The sequence below is a fragment of the Elephantulus edwardii genome, unplaced genomic scaffold (genome assembly GCF_000299155.1).
Source record: "Elephantulus edwardii isolate Elephantulus edwardi_28Jun2011 unplaced genomic scaffold, EleEdw1.0 scaffold00145, whole genome shotgun sequence".
NCBI lineage: Eukaryota > Metazoa > Chordata > Mammalia > Macroscelidea > Macroscelididae > Elephantulus > Elephantulus edwardii.
Window position 1 is genome coordinate 6,622,760 of NW_006399895.1, and position 22,025 is coordinate 6,644,784.

At 37.8% G+C, this 22,025-nt stretch overlaps 1 protein-coding gene across 5 annotated transcripts in view; it reads right to left on the minus strand.

The window, feature by feature from the left end:
• TCF12 (transcription factor 12) overlaps positions 1-22,025 on the minus strand; it is a 452,598-nt gene that overhangs the window by 281,287 nt on the left and 149,286 nt on the right. For 4 of the 5 annotated variants that reach the window (XM_006894508.1, XM_006894511.1, XM_006894510.1 and 1 more), the window contains exon 4: positions 20,396-20,469. In XM_006894508.1, the coding sequence (XP_006894570.1) occupies positions 20,396-20,469 (74 nt within the window). Of the gene's footprint in view, positions 1-3,168; positions 3,231-20,395; positions 20,470-22,025 lie in introns of all 5 variants that reach the window. The other variant, XM_006894509.1, reaches the window with a different exon arrangement.

Genomic DNA, 22,025 nt, shown 5'->3' on the forward strand with positions numbered 1-22,025 from the left:
AATTGTGGCTTCTAGACCTTCTGACAAGGTAGCAGTAATGAGGGTTCATACAGTTAAAACTGATCAGAATCACAATCTATGATGATTCTTAAATAAAATAAAAAACAGAACCACCACTACTATTGTTGCTGATAAGTGCTATTGACAGGGCTCATGGTGAGCCTACACAAAGAAGAACCACTTCTAGATCCAAAGAGCAAGCATCATATAACCTAGAAACCTCCCTCTTAAAATATACTCCATATTCCTAAAGGCAGTGACATGAACAGGCACATACATAAACATGGTCTTTGAAGCACTTTTCGCAACAACAAAAGGTGAAAACACTAAAATACCCACCAACAGATAAATGGATAAAGAAAATGTAATACATAAAAGAGTACTTACTCAGTCATAACTGACTGGATTTTCCTATGAAACCATAACCCTGCATCTGCAGTCCAAGAGAATTAATCCCATGGGGTATTTAGACATGTTTAAATAGTATGAACAACTTTAGCTTCTTTTATTTATTTATGGGTTGAGGAGAGCACTTCTTAACAGTAACATATCTCAGAGAGAGAGAGAGAGAGAAAAGAAGCTAAGTTGTTCTTACTACTTAAACATGTCTAAACACCCCATGGGATTCGTTTTCTTGGTCTGAAGATGCAGGGTCATGGTTTCATAGGACTATCCAGTCAGTTGGTCTAATGCTGGTTTTGTCTACAGAGTTCAAATGACCAGAATATATTGGAATCTCAATAAATGCTTCATGAATAAAAGGAGCTGGGGGGGGGGGACAGACTTTAATATGAACAGTCCATAAATAATAGAGTACAAATCTTTAAAAGAATATCATAAGATTCCAAAAAAGATAGTAAGGAAAAGCAATGTAAAAGAGAAAGAATTAACAATATTTACATGATAACGACTTAGAAAAGATGACTAAATAACATCTGAAGATGATACTAATGCTGAGAAATATTTGTTTCTGGACAGCTGGTACTTGTTTCCTTAGTCACTAAGTAATTACCTATACTAACCATCAAGAATATGTTTTGCTCCAAAAATGTAACACACTGATTATAATATAAAACCTCATTAAGAGAATTCTTTTAATTTTATAGCAGTGAAGGTTTAAGCATCAATCCATTATATTGAAGGAAAATACTACAAGCTTGTTCATCTCAGAATAAAAATGTAAAGAGTATGTTAACAAAAGTATAATACAGAGTGAATTAATGTTTACTGGTTATCTAAGCATTTGACATAGATATGCTCATTTAGTTCTCAAAAACTTCGTTTGCAGACATACTTTGAAATGGATACGAAGACCTGAAGCGGTCTTCTCCTCAGAATTTAGTCTGTTAATCAGAACCTCAATTATCTTGTTGCTTTCCCCCAATAATAGCTAAATTTCAAAGTCTGTAAAGAAGCTAACTTAAATTTCAATAGAATTTTATAAACAGCATTTCATTGTTTTGGTTTACAGAATCTCTTGGTGGGCATTTAAATACCATAGAAGATCTATTATTTTGTTCACACATACTCTAGGAATTCAAAACAGCTGCCCCTCCAGGAACACCCAAGAATTAAGAGATTCCTAACATGGTTTCATATCAAGATGGATGGATAAGATTTCATGAAGGCAAAAAGAGGAACAAAGCAGAATACTTATAGATTGCTTAATAAATTCCAGACACTGCACCAAATACTTTTTAATGCTTCTCCATTTAATTTTCCTATAATTCTTATCAAACACATCATTTTTTAAGAAAATGAAAAATATGAGGCTCAGCTATTAAATATCTATCTTGTCCAATATCAAATATAATGATAAAGCCAGTTGGTCTGTATAAATCATCCCATGGCTCACATTTTAATGTGTAAAATAGAAAAAATATTTTTATAAGGAATAATAAAAGTAGTGTTATCACATTAGAACTCTTAAAGTAAGTAATCAGTACTTAAAAGTTCTAGACAAGTAGAAATTATAACTGTTTGGGAGCCTCTTTTATATGTGGTGCTGTTATGTACCACTAAATTGGAACCAACTCACAGCTGACCCTCCACAAAGTTTTCAAAGGCAGTAAATCACAAAAAAGGAGACAGTCCACTTTTTTCCCTATAGAACAGATGAACCATTGAACCACTTGCCTTTGGGTTGGCAGCACAACTTTTTATCACCAGACTACTAGCGTTCCCTCTTTCATATTTAGCAACTATGAAATGGTAGAATATGCCAGTAATTAAAAGTAATAAAGGTGGGGTTCAAGTCCTGGTTTATACTACTTAACTGAATGTTTCATATCTGGCAACCTTCTCTGAGCCTCAGTTACCTCATCTCTAAAAATAGATAATTTTTTTTAATGGCTTCTTGAAGTTCAGCTGATTTTGAGGATCCAAATAAGCAATATGGAAGTACTTTTGTAAACTGTACAGTGTGACAAGTGCTAGTTTATCATTATTCCATTAGCAAAATAAGCTGTGTTGACCTAAAAATGTATTCAGTCATAATCTACCCTATATATTCTCTCATGAATAAAAAGTCATCATACTTACGAATTAATGTAAATTTATTAAAGAGAATCTCGAGAAAAAGCTCAATAATTATAGAGAGATTCAAAGATTAAATGTTTTGCTTTCTACTTGTTAACCTCAAATATTAATGATAATTTTCTCAAAAAAGAGAGAACTTTAAAGGTCAGTCCAGATACAGATATTATTTCCTTGACATATCAAAGCTAAATGAACATCAGAGTGTGGTGAGAAATTGGCACAAAGGTGCTTTGCAAAAGATCTATGTGAGAGCATCACAATAAGCATTCTGCCTATGAAGAATTGCTAGACTGAAAACATAGAAACGTTGACTAACATAAAACAGAAAATCACTATGTGATTCCTTTTATTCTAGTTATCTTCTGGCAAGAAACTTGGAAAGAGTTTGTATGACCATAATCCAAAATATTGCTTATTCAAGAATATTAAGATATCAGTTTGGAACCAAAGACCAAACTTTTATCCTCACATATATATTGAAACCTAACTTTAACCTATATCCTTTTTCTTACCCATAGTTCTTCGTTGAAGTTTTCTACTCCTCACAATCAGAACATTTAGAAGGAGCAGTTATATAACAAAACAGAGAGATTAGTGGGAACACAGATGCAATATATAGAAAACACTTACTTTAATTCTCTGTCCCTCCTGTCTGGCTTTGCTATTTAACTGCTTCATCTTGTGTTTTGTACCTGAGATCAAGAGGCATAAAACACTATTTCAAAATTTGTGTGTCCTTACTAATTATTGCATTTGAACTCCTAGTATCTATAAAACCTATACACTTTCTGTCCCCTATAGTAATAGAAACACTAGCAAGAAATAGAGAAAACACCTACCTAAGAAAGTAGAACTAGACTTTATTTCTAATCAATGCTGACAAATGCCAAAAAGTTTAAACTATATTTATTATTTTATAACCATGACTATATTTTCCCACTATAAGGGAAAAATATAAAAATCAAACTGTCTTGCGATTACATAACACAACTGGACTTAACTTGTCAAAAAGTCATCATTCTAACAGCTGAAGTCCAAAGAATTTTATAGCTGCTTCTCTGTCTCTTAATTGTGCCAATGGTAAGATTTTTCCCCCTTAATGACACTGGTCCCTCCTTTCTGTTTCAATTTTGCTTTGCTCACTCGAATGCAAGTCTCATTGTACTTTAGTGTTCCTATGCAATATTATAACACAGCATCTTGTTTCCTGTCATGTTTTCATTTTGGGTCCAGAATCCGTATTTACTGTAATAACATTTAATTCTTAAAATCTTTGCAAAAAATCTACTTTGAATTACTCTCAACTTTCCAGTGGAAAATTACATTTCTTATGTAGAAAAGTTACCTGCTTAATATCAACACTATTTAACTAGAGAGTAAGGATGATTTACTATACACTTTTTTCCCTATCATTGTTATTCAAAAAGTAGCTTTCTTTTTAACTCTATTCATATAAATGTTACAACAATATTAAGCTCAAATATTTTCTTTTCTGTAAGATCAATCTTGACCACCCTGTCTAAAGTAATCTACTCTTCCCCTGGAATCCCACAGTAACCACTGAAATTAATTTAATAATCATGGGGTTTTTTCCTGCCAAATGACAGCCTTTCCACTGATCTCTTTCAGAGTTACTTTCAAGTTTTAGAATCTTACTCTTTACACAAATAGAACTTGCAAGTCTGTCTAATCATATTTCTGAAACTGAGTTCACTTACAGATCTCAGCATCATAAAAGTGATAAGCATATTGGTTTTGTTTATCAATTCAATTTTCAATTTACAGCAACCACATGTTGCAGAGTAGAACTGCTCCACAGAGGTTTCTTAGCTGTAATCTTTACAGAAGCACAGTCAAGTCTATCTCTCATAGAGCCACTGGATAGGACTGAACCACCAACCTTCTAGTTAGTAGCTGAGCACTTAGCTATTTGTGCTACCTGGATTCTCTAAGTGAAACATGAACCCTTAGAGTAGGCTGACAGCATTAAGCATCTTACTGACATGACTAGCTTTGAAACCACTGCATTGTGGTGGCAGGAAGAGGAGAAAAACCAGCTTCCTCTGCCTCTGGACATGCTCAAGGTCTCTACTGCAAAGAGTCTATGAACTAACCTATGTGGCTCATCAGCTAGGATAACATTTTTGAGGTCAGCATGACCTCCATGTGTTCTGTATGGGTAGCATATGAGGGGAACTAAGGTTCTATTTATTATCTTGTATCTACTGAGCTCTTTCTAATTATATTACCATTGACTAACTCTCCATCAAAAAACAGAGTGGTTCTTCGCCAAGCTCTTCCACATGAATGAAAAGTAAAATTAAAGTTTTCTTCTTCCAGATCTGGCCCAGGAGTTTAAAGAGAAATAACATAAATTTCATCCAGATAATCTTATGGTCTGGTTTTAATGTCCACACATCTGAAAACTATGTCTACTTTAGTTAAATTTTTATTTATTTTTGTTTCTCTGATTCCAAATCCCCACTCTGTGGCTTTGCTTAAAATACTTAAGAGGCTCCAACTTTGTACCAACTCTTGAACCATGTATTTTTTGTTTTGTACCTGGTGTGGTCAATTATGCTGTTGTCTGTGTGTGCTCCTGAAAACCAGGTGGCAAATGACCTCTACTGGCGCTTTCAAAATAAAGTGAACCACGACATCCCTTCATTATTATGTTGTTGTTGTTATGTGCCATCGAGTCGCTTGCAACTCATAGCGACCCTATGTACAACAGCCCTAAACTCTGCTCTGTCCTGTGCCAATCGCACTGTCTCTGACACTCCTATCCCGATTATCCCAGTCACTGAATCAATCCACCTCATAGAGGGCCTTCCTCTCCTGCGCTGACCCTCCACCCTCCCAAGCATAATGTCCTTCTCCAAGGACGGGTCTCTGCTCACAACATGTCCAAAGTATGTTAGACGGAGCCTCAGAATCCTTGCCTCCAAGGAGCCATCCAGGACAGATCTGTTTGTTTTCCTAGAAGTCTCAGGTTAACACTGAAGACGCCAAAACTGCACGGCGTTCGTTCAGGCCATCGGGCCAAGAAAAACATATCTACACACCAGTTCTACAGGATGCATCACCTTTGCTCTGGAAACATTACAATTAAACTTCAGAGACATTGGTCCCTACATAAGGAACTATGAGCAGCTGATGTGTTTGGAATCACAGAAGCCAAGGAAGCTTCATATATAAGCTATCAGATCAAGGGCTGGTCAATAGGTGAGAGATGTGAAGGGAGTGGGTAGAAGTGGATGGGTATCCTGTGGATGGTGGAGCAGGGAAATAAGTGAGTAAAGACTCGTGTGCCAAAGGCAGGGACAACACTGACACTAATCGTTAACTCCACAATAAGGTATATACCTTTAACTTGCTGGTCTGTCTGATACTTTTCTAAATCTGAACATTCACATTAAGACAGACTAGGAAGAAGGATTGGCCATCCACTTCTGAAACAGCAGGCCTCTGAAAACCCTATGTAAAAAAATTCATTATTATAGGTAGCATAAATTATTGTACATGTATTAAAATGAAATGTTTCAAATCATACTTATTGCATATCCCTCAAGGAAAAGTCCCTAAAATTATTTAGTGCTGAATCACATACAACAGCATTTTAATGCCAACTCATCATTACATAACTGGTTTTCCCCTTCTCCACTAACAGGCCCATGTCTTGAACAGTCAAGATGTTATTATTAGTAACAATTTCCCCCCTTTATAGAAGGGAAAGAGGTAAAAACTGCCACAAAGAGTATTAATTTGACCAGAGTCACACTGTTCAAGACAGTTGAGTGCCAGAAACAAAACTCACTCAGATGGATATTAAATTCTCAAACCCCTAAATTCTATACAAGTCTACCTTGTTGTTAAGTGCTGTCGAGTCATAGGCGACTCATAGCGACCCTATGAATGAAAGACCTCAACACTTGTGTGACTCTCATCCTCTCTCCAGGGGGTTTTATAGGGTTTCCAGAAGCAAACTATTACAGAAGTGGATGCCACTCCTGCTTTCACGCTTGTTTTAATTGGGGAGTTCCACCAAACACCGCCCGAGATGGGTAACAATTAACGCATTTGACACATCAAAAAGCTAGTCTATCTTACAAGGCTCTATATTTTCTGGGTAAAAATTTAGCATAGTATGTCCCATGTCCTCTTTTGTATTAACAGTTGCAGATCTTGCCCCCCAGAGTCCTTCCGTATATGGCAAAAAGTTTAAGATAATAGTTCTTCCTACATCTGAGAAATACTAAAACCAAATCCAAACTCATTGCTGTGTCAAGCTGATTCTGGCTCACAGTGATCCTACAAGGCACTGCAAAGCTGTGCCTTACAGTTTCCAGGGCTATATAGCTTAAGGAAGCAGTCTTATCTGTGTCCTACAGAAAGGATGTAAGATTCCAACCAACAGCCTTCTAATCATTGTCCAAAGTTTAATCCACCACAGCACTTGGGCTTCCTACTAAGATTAGAGGGTTTAATAAACACTAGATTCAGACCATCTTGGTTCATGCAAATGAATGACTAGTTCCTAGTTCATGAATTAGTTACAAAGCCTAGGGAAATTTCAGTCCTCTCATATACAAAATAAGGAGACTGGACATAAAAAATCACCAACAAATCTTCCAAAGAGTCTCTAAGTACTGATAATGCCTAAAGCATTCATCTGTTAAACAACACAGGAGATTCAAGTTCACTCAGAGGTTCCTTGGAAGAAAGGCAAGAAGTGGCCATAAATTCAGAATGGACTCAAAAGCAAATGGTAATGTAACTTCTTGATTTTAAAATTCTACTGCAGCCTAGTGGTAAAGAGTTGTGATGCCAATCCAAAGTCAAGCGGCTGAAGTCCATCAGCTGCTCCTTGGGAGAAAGCAAGCCAGGGATTTATAGTTTCTGAAACCCAACTGAAGAGTCAGCAATGAACTGGTTCTGACTTGAAAGCACACAAGAATGATAACATCACGCTGTATAAAACACAGATGGAAGGAAGAGCAACAATGACTAGGATTCTTACATTATGTAAATATTACAAAGAAAAGATAAAACCTTAGTATAAACAAAAAAATTATAAAAATTATAATCAAAACAAACAAAACCCAACTACTCTACTTACAAATTCAATGGTATTTCTTTAATACAACACACTGACTCCCGCATTATATATGACTTGAAGACTGTTCATTACCAAAATGCCAAATAATAGTCAATGATGGTGCTTTAAATAAAATTCAAGATCCTCAAGCCATTTCTGCTATTCCTAGGCATAGTTAAAGGTAAGGAACAGGGATGTAAACAGGGCAAGGGAGGCACAGTTAGTGTGCCACCAATTAGTGGTTACCTCCAAAAGATCTTAAGAATCTCTGGTGACTAAGTGGTGAAGAACTGCACTGCCAACCAAAAGGCTCAGTTTGAATCAATCAGCTTCTCTGTGGTAGAAAAATAAGAAATAACTTTTCATATGATTTACTGCCTATGAAAACCCACTAGAGGGTCATTTATGAGTCAGTTCCAACTCAATGGTACACAACAACAGAAACAACACATAAACTCATTTACCTAGTAAACTTAAAGAAGGAAAAACTCTTGCCTACAGAGAATATCAAAGGGCTCTCCTACAAACACTATCATCAAGTTATAAATCTGAATGTACTTTGGCATTTCATTTTAGCTTGGCCAAACTTAGGTTGCAGAGTTAAGAAGGCAGACAAACCAAGATGACAGGGTAACATTACAGAAACAGAACCTATGCATCAGTTAAATACAAGCATTAAAATGCCCAATGAGGGAACCAAGACGGCGGCAAGAGACGCAGCATGAGGAGTAGGAGGTGTGGCGAGCCACAAAGAAGCAGGCCAAGCAACTTATACATACCCAAACAGCCAGGCAGCTGACTGCCGGTCATCAGTGTGAACTGAAGCACAACGTCACGAGGACGGGGCTTCTCAAAGGAACACGGGTGAGTCCCACTTCCTTGTGCTGCCTGCCGCCAAGCCCAGGCTACCACAACCCCATGGGGCTGCTGGGCCACACAGCCGGTATGACGGAGCCGCCACATGGCTGGCAACTGCCAATGCCAGGAGCTGTGGGTCCCCAACACATGTGAGGAAGCTGTGGGGGTGCAAGGGCAACGCCATGAAGCCATGGGAGGTGAAGGACTTGATAAGGGAAAGCATCTTGCTATCAGTGAAGATTTCCCTGGAAAGGCCAGAGAAGATTATCATCAACACATGGATTGGTAAGGGTTGTTACGAGTTGTCTACAATTTGATACTTAACAACAGAGATTACAGTTCTCCTGAATACACACATCTTTTGATCTCTTGACTACTGCTGCCAAGTATTGTTTAAACGTAGGGAGGGTATGTTCACCACTCTCAGAGCCCCTTCTCCATTTGTGAAGGGCTAAGGTAGTGATGTCTACTTAGAATTGCAATCTGACCACTTGGTGGAGGGGAGGGGAGCAATGGTGGTGGCACTAGAACTGGGAGTGCTGTCCCTGGTCATGGTCTTCAGTGAGGTGCAGGGTCTAGACCTTGAGGGGGGAGGGAAGACAAACTTTGATAAAGGGGTATGTCACAAAAGGCGTTTGTGTGGATCATAACAAACTGTGGCTGACTCTGAGAAGAATGGGAATCCCAGAACATTTAATCGTGCTAATGCAAAACCTATACTTGAACCAAGAGGCAGTTGTCAGAACAGAGCAGGGTAACACCGCATGGTTCAAAATTGGGAAGGGTGTATGCCAGATATGTATCCTATCTCCATACCTTTTCAACCCGTATGCAGAGCAGATTATCAGAGAGGTTGGGCTCTATGAGGAGAAGCGTGGCGTTAGGATTGGTGGAAGATCTATCAACAATCTGCATTATGCAGATGACACAACCCTGCTCGCTGAAACTGAGGAGGACCTCATGCACTTACTACAGAGGGTCAAGGACTGCAGCCTTCAATATGGACTGAGGCTCACTGTCAAGAAGACAAAGATTCTCACCACTGGACCAATCGGTAGCATCAGGATGGATGGCGAAGAGATTGAGATTGTTCACAGCTTCAGTTTGCTCGGCTTCACGGTCAACACTCTTGGCACCAGTAGCCAGGAAATCAAAAAACGTGTTGCGATGGGAAAGTCTGCTGTAAGGGACCTCTCTAAAGTACTCAAGAGCAACAGTGTCTCTCTGGAGACTAAGATGCGCCTGATACAGGCCATGGTCTTTGCTATCATTTGTTATGCATTGGAGAGTTGGACAATGACTAGGGAGGACAGAAGGAGAATTGATGCCTTTGAGCTGTGGTGTTGGAGAAGAGTATTGAATGTACCCTGGTCTGCCAAGAAAACAAATAGATTCATCCTGGAGAGAGTTAAAACAGACTACTCCTTGGAGGCAAGGATTCTGGGGCTTCGTCTGACATACTTTGGACATGTTGTAAGGAGAGATAGGTCCAAGGAGAGGGACATCATGCAGGGTTTAGGGCTGTTGTACATAGGGTCGAAAGAATGGCACATAACACCACCACCACCACCTTGCCTCATGGAGAACTGTTCTGCCCTTGGGGAGAGCCGCTGGGCCCTGGGGTGAGCCTTCAGACAGACCCTTGAAGTGAGTGAGCCTCTAGGCCCTCAGGGTATGCCACAGGCCTCTGGGAAGAGGATTCAGGTTGCTAGGGAAAATTGCCTAGTGTACACAAAGAATTTTATCTAAGCCAATTTCCTCCACCTTCTCCCCCACTACACCTGTAAGTAACACCTTCAAAGCCCTTCTATTTTTATCTCAGAAGTTTGTTCTCCCTAGGTTTGCTCTCTTTCCTATAGGTAACCTTAACACTGAATTTTACTGCAGACTTGAACCCTGAACCCAGTTCAAGAGACAAAAGGGAAATAAGGAAGGAAGGATGCTAAGGAAGCGAAGGGGGTGGAGCCTCAGGGTTCAGCCAGCCATCCCCACTGGGCCCACCTTTGCAAACACTCTGCAGTCCAGAGGGCAGTAAATGTCAGGAAAATATCTTCCAACAGAACAAGAAGGCATGCGGCTTCAACCCAGGACCACCAGTAAGGTGTTAAAGTGGGCTCCCCTTCTCCCTTCACATCAACGCCCCTGTTCCACATGAAGCCAGAGAGTCTGTGCCCCATCACCAAATGAGAAACCCACAAGTGAATAAGATAATTTCTTAGTTAAAAAAATAATAATAATCATCATAGGACTATGCTTACCCATTACCCTATCTCTTCTGGTCCCTGCTGGATCTTTCTCATTTCCTTCACCTACTCCTCCCACCCACCAAATTGTGCAGCCCTATGATTTCATCCCTGCCCATCCTCACCCTTCTGCTTCCAACCCTCATTCCCTTGTATCCCCATATATGTGTTTCACAATTTTAAAAAAAAAAGGGAAAAATGCACAATGAATTATTACATACTTGGAAGTAATGATAATGGTGGTGGTAATAATAATAACAGCTTTCATGTAATTGTATCAGCAAGTGAACAAAAACATTTAATAATAATTATCACATTTCACATTCACCAAAATAATTTTAAATGTAAAATTACTTTAAGTTTAGAGATGAGAAAACTGAGATACAAAAAGGTTCAGGAACTTGCAGAAGGTCATGCAGTACAAGTGTGCAAAGAGTATTCTCTTCAATAAAATAAATGCCCTCTAAGAAATGTCATCAATCAAGGCAATAGTTTGTAAGCATAACAGCAATCCCTACCTACCATTAATATCACTAACATCTATTTCAAGCTCCACCATCTTCAATCAACTTTTATTCTTCCCGCTTGAATCCCAATTAGTCAAGTGAATGTCATTATTCTTTCCCAACTTTATTTTACTAAGCAAATAAATCTATTGTAGAAATATACTGTACTAAGCAAGGACAAAATTTTTGTAACAAAATTGTTTGTTGTTTGGATATTATTTTTGTTTGCCAATTAGTCAGAATTGACCCTCTGGTGGATGTTCAGAGGCAGTAGAGCCCATGGGAGATTGTTCATCCTTCTCGTTCGGAGAAGTTGGTAGATTCTAACCACATGCCTTTAAAATTGCAGCACAGTTTGTTTTTGTCCAAATGCCACAGTGCTTGTCAAAGCCAGTTCTGATTAATCTTCTTTGTCAGTGTGTCCTTTGCCATTCCCTATCACTCCTCCCTGAGAGAGACTTCACCCTGAGTCATAAGGAAAAGGGGATGGCATATTCTCTTAGCTACTTCCTGCTGAAAAGGGACGCTGTGGGTTTCAGGGTGAAGATCTTCTCTCACTACTCTAAAGGGCCCCTTTGGCAGTAGGAAACACATAGACTATTATGGAGATTGATTTTGGAATTTAGATGCACTTTTATTGAGAACAAACTGGGAGGAGGGTAGAGAGAATAGTGCAACAATGAATGAATGGAAACCCCAAATCTCTGTAAATGTTTATGAAAATTAATAAAATATAATTATAGAAAAAAAACAGTGACTATAACAATGGACTCAAGCATTTTTGAGGTCATGAGGATGATTCAGGATACGGCAAGGTTCTGACGTGTTGTTCATAGTTATTATGTTGCTATTGTTGTTGTGCCATCAAGCCAACTATGACTGATAGTGACTCAATGAACAATGGCTCTGAACCTTGCTCTATCCTGAGCCAACCTCACCATCTCAGACACACCTGACCCCATTGCCAGAGTCACTGTGTCAATCCATCTCATCCAGGGTCTTTCTCTTCTGCACTGACCCTCTAACCTTCCAAGCATGATGTCCTTCTCCATGCACTAGTCTTTCCTGGATACATGCTCAAAATATGTGAGACAAAGCTTCAAAATTCTTGCCTCCGACAGCACACTGGTTCACCTCTCCAAGACAACCCTCTTTGTTCTCTTGGTAGTCCATGAATGTATGTTCAGTACCCTTCTCCAGCACCACTATTTTCTTTTCTTTCTCTGCTGTCTCTGTAATGACTTTTTGCTTTTTTCATGGATGATATCCTTGTTGTCATCCTACAATTCATTGAATGGTCATTAAGGTTTAATGCCTCAAATCTGTTTTTGAGATGATTTTTAAATTCAGATGGGATAGACTTAATGTTTGTATTTTGGTTCTTGTGGACTTGTTTTCATTTTCTTAAATATCAGATTGAACTTGCACTTGAGTAATTGATGGTCTATTCCTTCTACTTCCCAAATAAACCTCATAAGCATAAAAAAAAATAAAATTGCAGCACAGCTTCTTACTACTAAGCCAACAGAGCTTCTCAGTAAAGAAACAAAATAATAAGAAAATAAAAAATATTTTTGAGAATAACAAAATGGACAGCTCAGAGGAGAAAAGATTTATTTATATCCTTTATAAATATAAAATGAAACACGAAATGCTATATATGATTGGGTATATAAATAATTCTTAGTCATTACACTTAGAATGCTCACAGCTTTAGTTTGCTTGGCTCCACAGTCAACACCCTTGGCACCAGTGGCCAGGAAATTAAAAGGCGTACTGCGATGGAAGTCTGCTGCTAGGGACCTCTCCAAAGTACTGAAGAGCAATGGTGTCTCTCTGGAGATTAAGGTGCATCTGATACAGGTCATGGTCTTTGCTATCACTTGTTATGCATCAGAGAGTTGGACAATGACCAAGGAGGATAGAAGGAGAATTGATGCCTTTGAGCTGTGGTGCTGGAGAAGAATATTGAGGTATGGTACCACGGACTGCAAGGAAAACACAGATTCATCCTGGAAAGGGTTAAACGGGTGGCTCCTTGGAGGCAAGGGTTCTGAGGCTCCATCTAACATACTTTGGACATGTTGTAAGGAGAGACCAGTCCTTGGAGAAGGACATCATGCTTGGGAGGGTGGAGGGACAGTGCAGGAGGGGAAGGCCCTCTATGAGGTGGACTGATTCAGTGACTGGGGTAATCGGGATGGGAGTGTCAGAGACAGTGTGACTGGCACAGGACAGAGCAGAGTTTAGGGCTGTTGTACATAGGGTCACTATGAGTTGCATGCGACTCGACAGCACATAACAACAACAACAACAACAACACTTAGAATGAAGCAGATCTGCAAAGAATATTAATTTAAATGTATTTAATTTCTATGGAAGTTTTATGTAAAAAATATTTACGTAAACAAGCACTTACATATACACTACGTACCAGGCAGTGATACAAGCACTTATTTAATATTTACAACCACCTAATGATTAATATTCACCTAGTATTAATATCCCTATTTTAGAGATGGGCCAACTGAAGCACAGTAAATTTAAGGAACTTGTCTAAAATCACACAGACAAAGGTAGTAAAGAACAGAGATGGGATACATATTAATGCTGTCTAGTTCAAAGTTTAAGTTCTTAATCACAGGTTTCTGAAGTTGGGGAGCAAAAGGGAAATTAGAATTGATCAGCAACATTGTAGTATACTAGAAAAATTTATGGTCATGTACCGTCAAATTAAGAGAACACTTGTTTTTTAGTAAAGAATAAAAAATAAGAATACTTATAGCTATACCTCTTGTCTAGGTCTCAACTAATTTTTACCACTCTTCATTCTTTGGTGCTTTAATATTATCACCACATTCATGTGTTTCTGAAAACATAAGTGGTACACACACCGAATCTTCTTTTTATCATTTCATGTATATACCTGGGTTCTTCATAGTTGGTGAAGAATGCAGAAAACAGCATCCTAACAAATAAAGAAAGGTCTGTGGCACAAGCCTCACATGGCTTTTGGATGCTGGTACGCTTTGTTTTCACATTCACTAAATTTGGTGACCATGTCTACTACCACTTCTCCCATGATCACTATTAGGTATATTCTTTTTTTCTGTGTCTATAAAATAAAAACTCTCAATTATGTTATTTCCTGTGGGTAGTCTGACAAACAGGAACCAGTATCTCAATACTATGAGGCTTCTTTTCATCCCTGGTGGATCTAGGGGTGTAGGTGGTGATGGGAAAGACAAACCAGACTGAAATTCTCCTAGTGTGACTTTCTCTATTTCTGAGAGGACAGGTAGGAGAAATTCATTATCTCTTGACTGTATGACTCAGGTGGAGTTCACATGCATCAAAATTACTACAGCTGAGAGCTGTGGCCTAGTGGCAAGAAACTGCATAGCAATTCTGAAGGCATGTGGTTTGAATCCACCAGCTGCTCCATGGGAGAAGGATGGTAATCTCCTTCTGTGAGACTAACTGCCTCTGAAAATCCCCTGGAGGGTCAGCTATGGGTCAGTTCCGACTCAATGGTGCTCAGCAATAACAAGAACTACTTAATACTAGAAAAAAAAATATTGTTGAGAGCTCTAAAGTTCACCCTACATGATTTTGTGTATATAATCCTGTATAGTGTGATTAACCCCGTTACTCATAGTGACCCTATGCGCAACAGTTCCAAACCCTGTTCTATCCTGGGCCAATCTCAGTCTCTGACACACCTACCCTCATTACCTCAGTTACTGTGTCAATTCATCTCATATGGGGTCTCTCTCCTTTGCTGGCCCTCTACCTTTCCAAGCTTGGCATTTTTCTCCAAACACTGGTACCTCTTGGCAATATGCATCAAGTATGTGATACAGAGCCACAGAATCGTTGCCTAGAAGGAAAAGCTTGGTCTTACCATCACCAGGATAGACCTCTTAGTTTTCTCGGCAGTCCATGGTATAATACATTTCTCTAGCACCATAACTCAAAGGCATCAATGCTTCTCTCATCTTTGGTCACTGACCAACTCTCTGATGCATAATGGGTAATTACGAAGACCATGGCGTGGATCAAGCACACCTTCATCTCTAGACTGATATTGCTGCTCTTTAGCATCTGGAAAGGTCCTGACAGTACATTTTCCTAATGTAAACATTTCATGACTGCTGGTGCAAAGACTGTTGCTTGTGGAACCCAGTAAATGGAAATTAACAATCTAAGTATTTTCTAAATCTACTTCAATGCTGCCAACTGTTACAGTAGTGAGAATCTTTGTTTTCTTGATACGGAGCTTTAATCCATATTGAAGACTACAGTCCTTGGCCCTCTGCAGTAAAACATTTTAGGTCCTCCTCAGTTTTGGTGAGCAAGGCTGTGTCGTCTGCTTAACGAAGGTTGGTGATGAGTCTTTTTCCAGTCCTAATGCCACCTTCCTCCTCATAAAGTCCAGCCTCTTGAATGATTTGTTCCACACACAGATTTGAAAATGTATGGAAAAAAGATGCATCCCTGATCAACTACGTCCCTGATTTTGAACCATGCAGTGTTTTCCTGATCTGCTCTGACGACCGCTTCCTGGTCCAAGTATAGGTTTAGCATGAGCACAATGAGGTGTTCTGGGATTCCCATTCTTCTCAAGGTTAGTCACAATTTGTAGTGCTCCACACAGTCAAATGCCTTTGTTTAGTCAGTGAAACACAGATAGATATTCTGCTGGTACTCCCTGCTCCTAGTCAAGATCTAGCTGACATTTGTGGTAATATCCCCAGTGCCACGGCTTCTTCTAAACCCAGCTTGTATTTCTAGTAGTTCTCTATAAATGAACTACTGTTTCCTTTTTTTTTATAGTATCACAAAATATTATTCTTTCTCCCTTTTTGAAGCAGTTTATGGGGGAAAGTAGGGGAAGACAGCAGCACAGAGAGTTGAATGCAAACTAAACATGTTTTATAATTCTACCAAACTACTGATAACACGAGTCTATGTGCTAAAAGACGACTTAAAGCGCTTACTAAAAAAAAAGATCAACGACAACAGCAGGATTAAGAGCTATTGTACATAGGGTTGCTCGATGGCACAAAACAACAAAAACAGTGTACAGAAGACATAATACCCAAAGGTGAAAAGAAGACAAAACATGCTTGACAACAGCAGATGTCAATTTAGATGGTTTAGGTTAAGGCAGGGTTTCATTTTGCTGTACAAAGGGTTACGATAAATTATAGAGTCAACTTGACGTGCCTAACAACAAATGATTCTGTAATTTAGTAATAGCATTTTTGTTAACTCTAAACATTTTCAAACTTAGGAAGCAGAACTTTACATTTCCAACTGAGTAATGTTACTGAAAATTATTTTTTTAGATAATTGTTGTGATGGAAATGTAATATTTATAAGTTATAGTAAAGTCTAAATAAATTTCATTCACTTGATTTCTAACATTGACCTAATTATATGTATTAACAATGTGTCAAAACTGGTTTTTTCAGACATCAATCTTTATCTCTGAAGTTTAAAAAAAACAACAAAAAAAAAACAGTAAAACAAAAATTTGGCATACTTGGTAAAATAAAGTGTTTGGTTAACTGATATTCTTTTTAACAAAGTTACATTGGTTTATCCTTATGATTACATTTTTTAAATGCTAAAAATGATAAATGATCTTTAGTGTGAAAACAGTGACCATCTTCTTCCTCAGGAGTGATGAGGGCAGACTCAAATGTTAGCTAACTTTCATGGTCAAAGACTTAAGGGAACAAATAAATGGTTTGAAACTGGAACCAGACTTTGTAAATAAAATGTAAGTAGCTACTTAAAACCATTTTCGGTTTAGAGCCATTAACTGTGACAAAAGCAGGAAAATCATGTTTAAGAGTTGGTTTATTTTGTGGATCAGGACTTCTAGAGTTCTTCTAAGTGTTTCTTTAATGAAGTTTATAGTCCTTAGTTTTAGTACTTAGTCCATGATTCACCTTGAGTTGTTTTTTTGTGTATGGAGTGAGGTGTGGATCTTGCTTGAGTTTCCTGCAGATAGTTTTCCAATTTTGCCAACACTGTTTGCTAAAAAGGTTGTCGTTTCCCCACTTAACTGATTTCAGCTCCTTGTCAAAAATCGTCTGACCATAGGTTGATGGGCTGATTTCCGGATTCTCAATTCTACATGTCTGTCTACCAGTACCAAAAATCACCTGATCATAGGTAGATGGGCTGATTTCTGGATTCTCAATTCTATTTCACTTTCCTACGTGTCTGTCATTGTACCAGTACCATGCTGTCTTGACCACCATGGCAGTGTAGTAAGATTTGAAATCAGGGAGTGAGATGCCTCCTACCTTGTTTCTCTTTTTAAGAAGTGCTTTGCTTATTTGGGGCTTCTTTCCATTCTGAATGAAACTAGAGATTTCCTTTTCCATCTCTTTGAAGAATGGGATTGGTATTTGTATTAGGATTGCATTGAACATGTAAATTGCCATTGGTAGTATTGCTATTTTCACAATATTGAGTCTTCTTATCCATGAGCAAAGGGTATTTTTCCACCTCTCAAGATCCCTTTCGTTTCTTGTAGTAATGTTTGGCAACTTTCTTTGAATAGATCCTTTGTGTTTCTGGATAGATTTATTCCCAAGTATTTAATCTTGTGATTAGCTATTGTGAAGAGTACTGATTTTCTTAGCTCCAGCTCTGTATTTTCTTTGTCACTGTAGAGAAATCCAACTGATTTTTATATGTTGATCTTGTATCCTGCCACTTTGCTGAATTGGTCAACTATGTCCAGTAGTTTTCTTGCTGATCTTTAGGGTTTTCTAAGTATACTATCATATCATCTGTATAACCGCCACCCAAGCAGATATACGCACACTCATGTTTATCGCAGCTTTGGTCACAATAGCCAGGAGTTGGATACAACCTAAATACCCATCAACAAACGAATGGATAGAGAAGGTCTGTTATATTCAAACAATTGAATACTACGTTGCATTGAAAAACAAAGAACTCATGAAATATTCAAAATGGGTGACCCTGGAGGACATTATGTTGAGTGAAATTTCTCGGGAACAAAAGGACAAATACTGCATAGTTCCACTGTTGTAAAGCGGGACTGACATCACGGTTGGGGGAGACTGAGAAAGATGGGATAAATTATGTATACTGGATTGAAACAGATGAGGGAGAGAATTGTTTAAAAGGGATATATGATTAGGTATTATTGTCATGACAGGAGTCCAGAACAAAGGCTGAATAGTGGAGTGGACTTGAGGGGAGGGATTGTATACCAATGAAAGAATTTTTCACTTATTTTTCAAAGAGAAGAGTGAACTGGGAGCAAGGGGAGGTTGGGCAGGGGGGAAAAGTGCAACAATGAATGAATGGAAATCCAAAGTCTCTGTAAACGTTCATTAAATGAATAAAAATTTTAAAAACTAGTTGATTTAAATTTGAGCACAATTAGGGCATATTGCTAGGAGAGGCTACTCTTTGGAAAGGGAAGACATATTTGGAAAGCTGCAAGATGGAAGGTCTGCAAAGGAGAGTAAGACTCCCAATGAAATGGACTGACACAGTGACTGCAGCAATGGACTCAAGTATGTCAGAGGATGAGGATAGCACAGGACAGGACTAGATTCAGGTCTGTTGTTCATAGGGTCACCATAATCTTTACTCACTTGACAGCACTTAACAACAACAACATAGTAAATCTGGGATAACTAGAGATTAATCTGGATTTTTAATACAGAAAATATGATCAATTTACTCTGCATAAAACATTTTTTTAAACGTTAAAATGAGAGGATTTCCTATTTGACTGAAAGTGCAAAACACCACCAAGATTTGCCTTGGCTATTAACTCTGGAAGCAAATTTAATTTCAGGATCACAAATAAGCATTTAGATACATTATTGTATCATTTTTTCCTAAAATCCTTTGCAGTGCTCAAATAGCAAATAAAAACTGGAAAAGGATGTGAACATAAGGTTCACATTCTAAGAAGTAGTGCTATCAGAGAGCCCCTCAAGTCTCTGGAAGAAAGCAATCCAATAATAATAAATAGTATTATGACTTACTCATTATGTAAAACTCTTGCTTGCAAAATCTAACCAGGAAATCTACCTGTCCTATTCACAATACTATTTGGAGAAGCGTAAACTTTTTTTTTTTTTTTAAGCGTAAACTTTTAAAGCTAGAGAAAATTTTAGTCTAACTTAACTATCGTCAAGATAAAGCCACATGCCCAAGATCAAAAGGTTATTGAGTGATATAGTCAACAGTAAAATCCAAGTCTTGCGCTGCCTACAACAGCACTCTCCACACTACAATCTAGCATTCCCAACCACTGAATCCTTATAGGGAAACACAGAAATTGACATGTTTCTATATAGCTTCTAATTCCACATAACTGTTGCATTTCTTCCCTAAATATTTAAAATAAGCTAAAACAGTCTATAGTCAAATAAACAGCATACCACATATTTTAAGAAATATTTTCACTTAGCATGTTTCAATGCAAATTGTGTAACCAATACATACTGAGACTATAAATTCCAATCACATCTTTTATTTTCCTTCTTCATAAGCCAATTTACTTCTGGGATTAAGTATCCATCAATTTTATGCTTGTCTGTTTTCTCTGGATTAAATCTGAGAGAATTAAGAACTGGCTCATTGTTCAATAACGTATGACCTTTAGAAAAAGGTTATTAGCCCCACCGATTTAGTGGGGGCGTTGGAAACAAGAGAGTTCAATCTTACTTCAATTCTTCGGTATAATTTACCATCTCCCATAAATTCTAAGATAGTACAGGTTTTGTTTTAGCTAGTGCTCGAAAATATTTTAATTTTTTTAATTTGTATAGATAGTACAGACCTATTTTATTTATTAACCAAGACATACAATTTGTAGCATCTGTTGTGATAAGCTTCCAAGAAACAGGCTACAGAGTCCCTGAGGACTCTTGAAAACAGACCAGGGAGTGGGGATGGAGGGCTAGAAGCTGCTGGTCTGGAAATCACTGGTCTCTTTGAAGCAAATAAACCACATGCAATAAATGGTCACATAAATATAGGAAGTTATTTCTTACGAAATCAAGTTAAAAGATTTCAAAAGACTGGCATATCTTGCCAATTTCTCTTCACAATTTTACTCAAAGATTGGTAAGTAAACTTACTCTAGATGAGTCATATGAGGGGCTTGGTTGGCCACTTGTTCCCCAAGATGCTGTACCTCCTCGTTCATCCATACCTGAGGGGAGAAGGGGGGGAGAGCGTAAATCTAAAGAATAGCTTGATAGAATGTTTTTCTTTTGGAGGTGGTAGTGGGGAAAGGGTAGGATAAATAAGTAGAAAGTACAACTGAACAAAAAGCAGTTGTATTTGAGTAGAACTGGCAACACAAATCACCCCCTTACCTAGAAAACAAATTACTTCAGAGCCATATCCATTATTGCTCCTTAACTTTATATACAGTATCTCATGTACAGCAGAGTTACCAAATGGCAAAGCTAATGAACATTAATCAAAACAAATATACCTACATAAGAAACTGCAAGCAACTGTATGAAAACTTGCATGGATAAAAATCACTTTCACTGATCATTAAGAACAGATAATAAAAACTTCTTTTGGAGGGGTTTGTGCAGGGAGAAGGGTGCAACAATGAATGAATGGAATTCCAAAATCTCTGTAGATGTTCACTGAAATGAAAAAGAAACAAACTAAATTTAAAAAAAAAAAAACCCTTCTTTTGATAATCCTTATTCTTATAAAAATAATCAGACTATGAATCTGAATTTTCACAACATGATTAAACAATACAGCTTACACATTTGTACAGGGTAATATAGAAAGTGATTTCAGGAAGAATTTGTTGAACCACATTATTTCATTTTCATCAAGTTGCTTTAAATACCTTAAAATGGTAAAAAAAAAAATAGTTTCCAAAATAGGAGATAGAGTCATCAGTTAAAGAATACTAGATACTACTATTACTGATCACAGCAGGAAGAATTCAAAGAGCCTATACAAGGAACTGCATTTTCTACTCAAAGCTCTGTAGTTTTATTGTTAACATACCCAGACTCTGAGTAAAAAGTCGTGGCTGGCACTGACAAAGGCAAGAGTCATCATTTAGCATAAATGACTCTTTCTGCTGAAGACAATGGCTATACAAGAACAGAGCTATGATAGGAATAACAAACTTTCCAAAGCTTCACCACAAAGACCAAGGTAAACCTTAAAAAAAAAAGAGATTACCACACAAGCTAAAAGTCTTAATACAGAAAGAGAAAAATTAGTTAAATCTGAAAAATAATTGATTTCAAAAAGAGGACATATCCTAGCTCTAATATAAAGCTGATGTTACAATATACCTTTATTATAATTCTCATATATTCTGTCTCATTTATAGTATATATATGCCAATTCAGTAGTTTCTCACTTCACAGATAAAAATAGTAATTGTTAAGACAAACTTTGGAAATAATAGTAGAAAATTTTTGAGTCTTGTTTGGTCTTCTAAATTTACCTATTCTAGTACTTCCTTCAATCTGCTTGGAGGAAGTGTAACCTGGGTGCTCCTCAGAGGTAAGAATGGTGACACTCCATTTCACATGTTTTAGGCATGTTGCCAGGAGGGGCTTGTCCTTTTTAAAAGCTATCATGCTGGTAAAATGAGAGCATGAGAGAAAGAGAGGAAGATCTCCCCAACAATATGGACTGACACAGTAAAGGTAACAATAGACCCAAATATCTTAGATGATGAGGCTAGGACAATATTCTGATCTTTAATTCATATAGTCA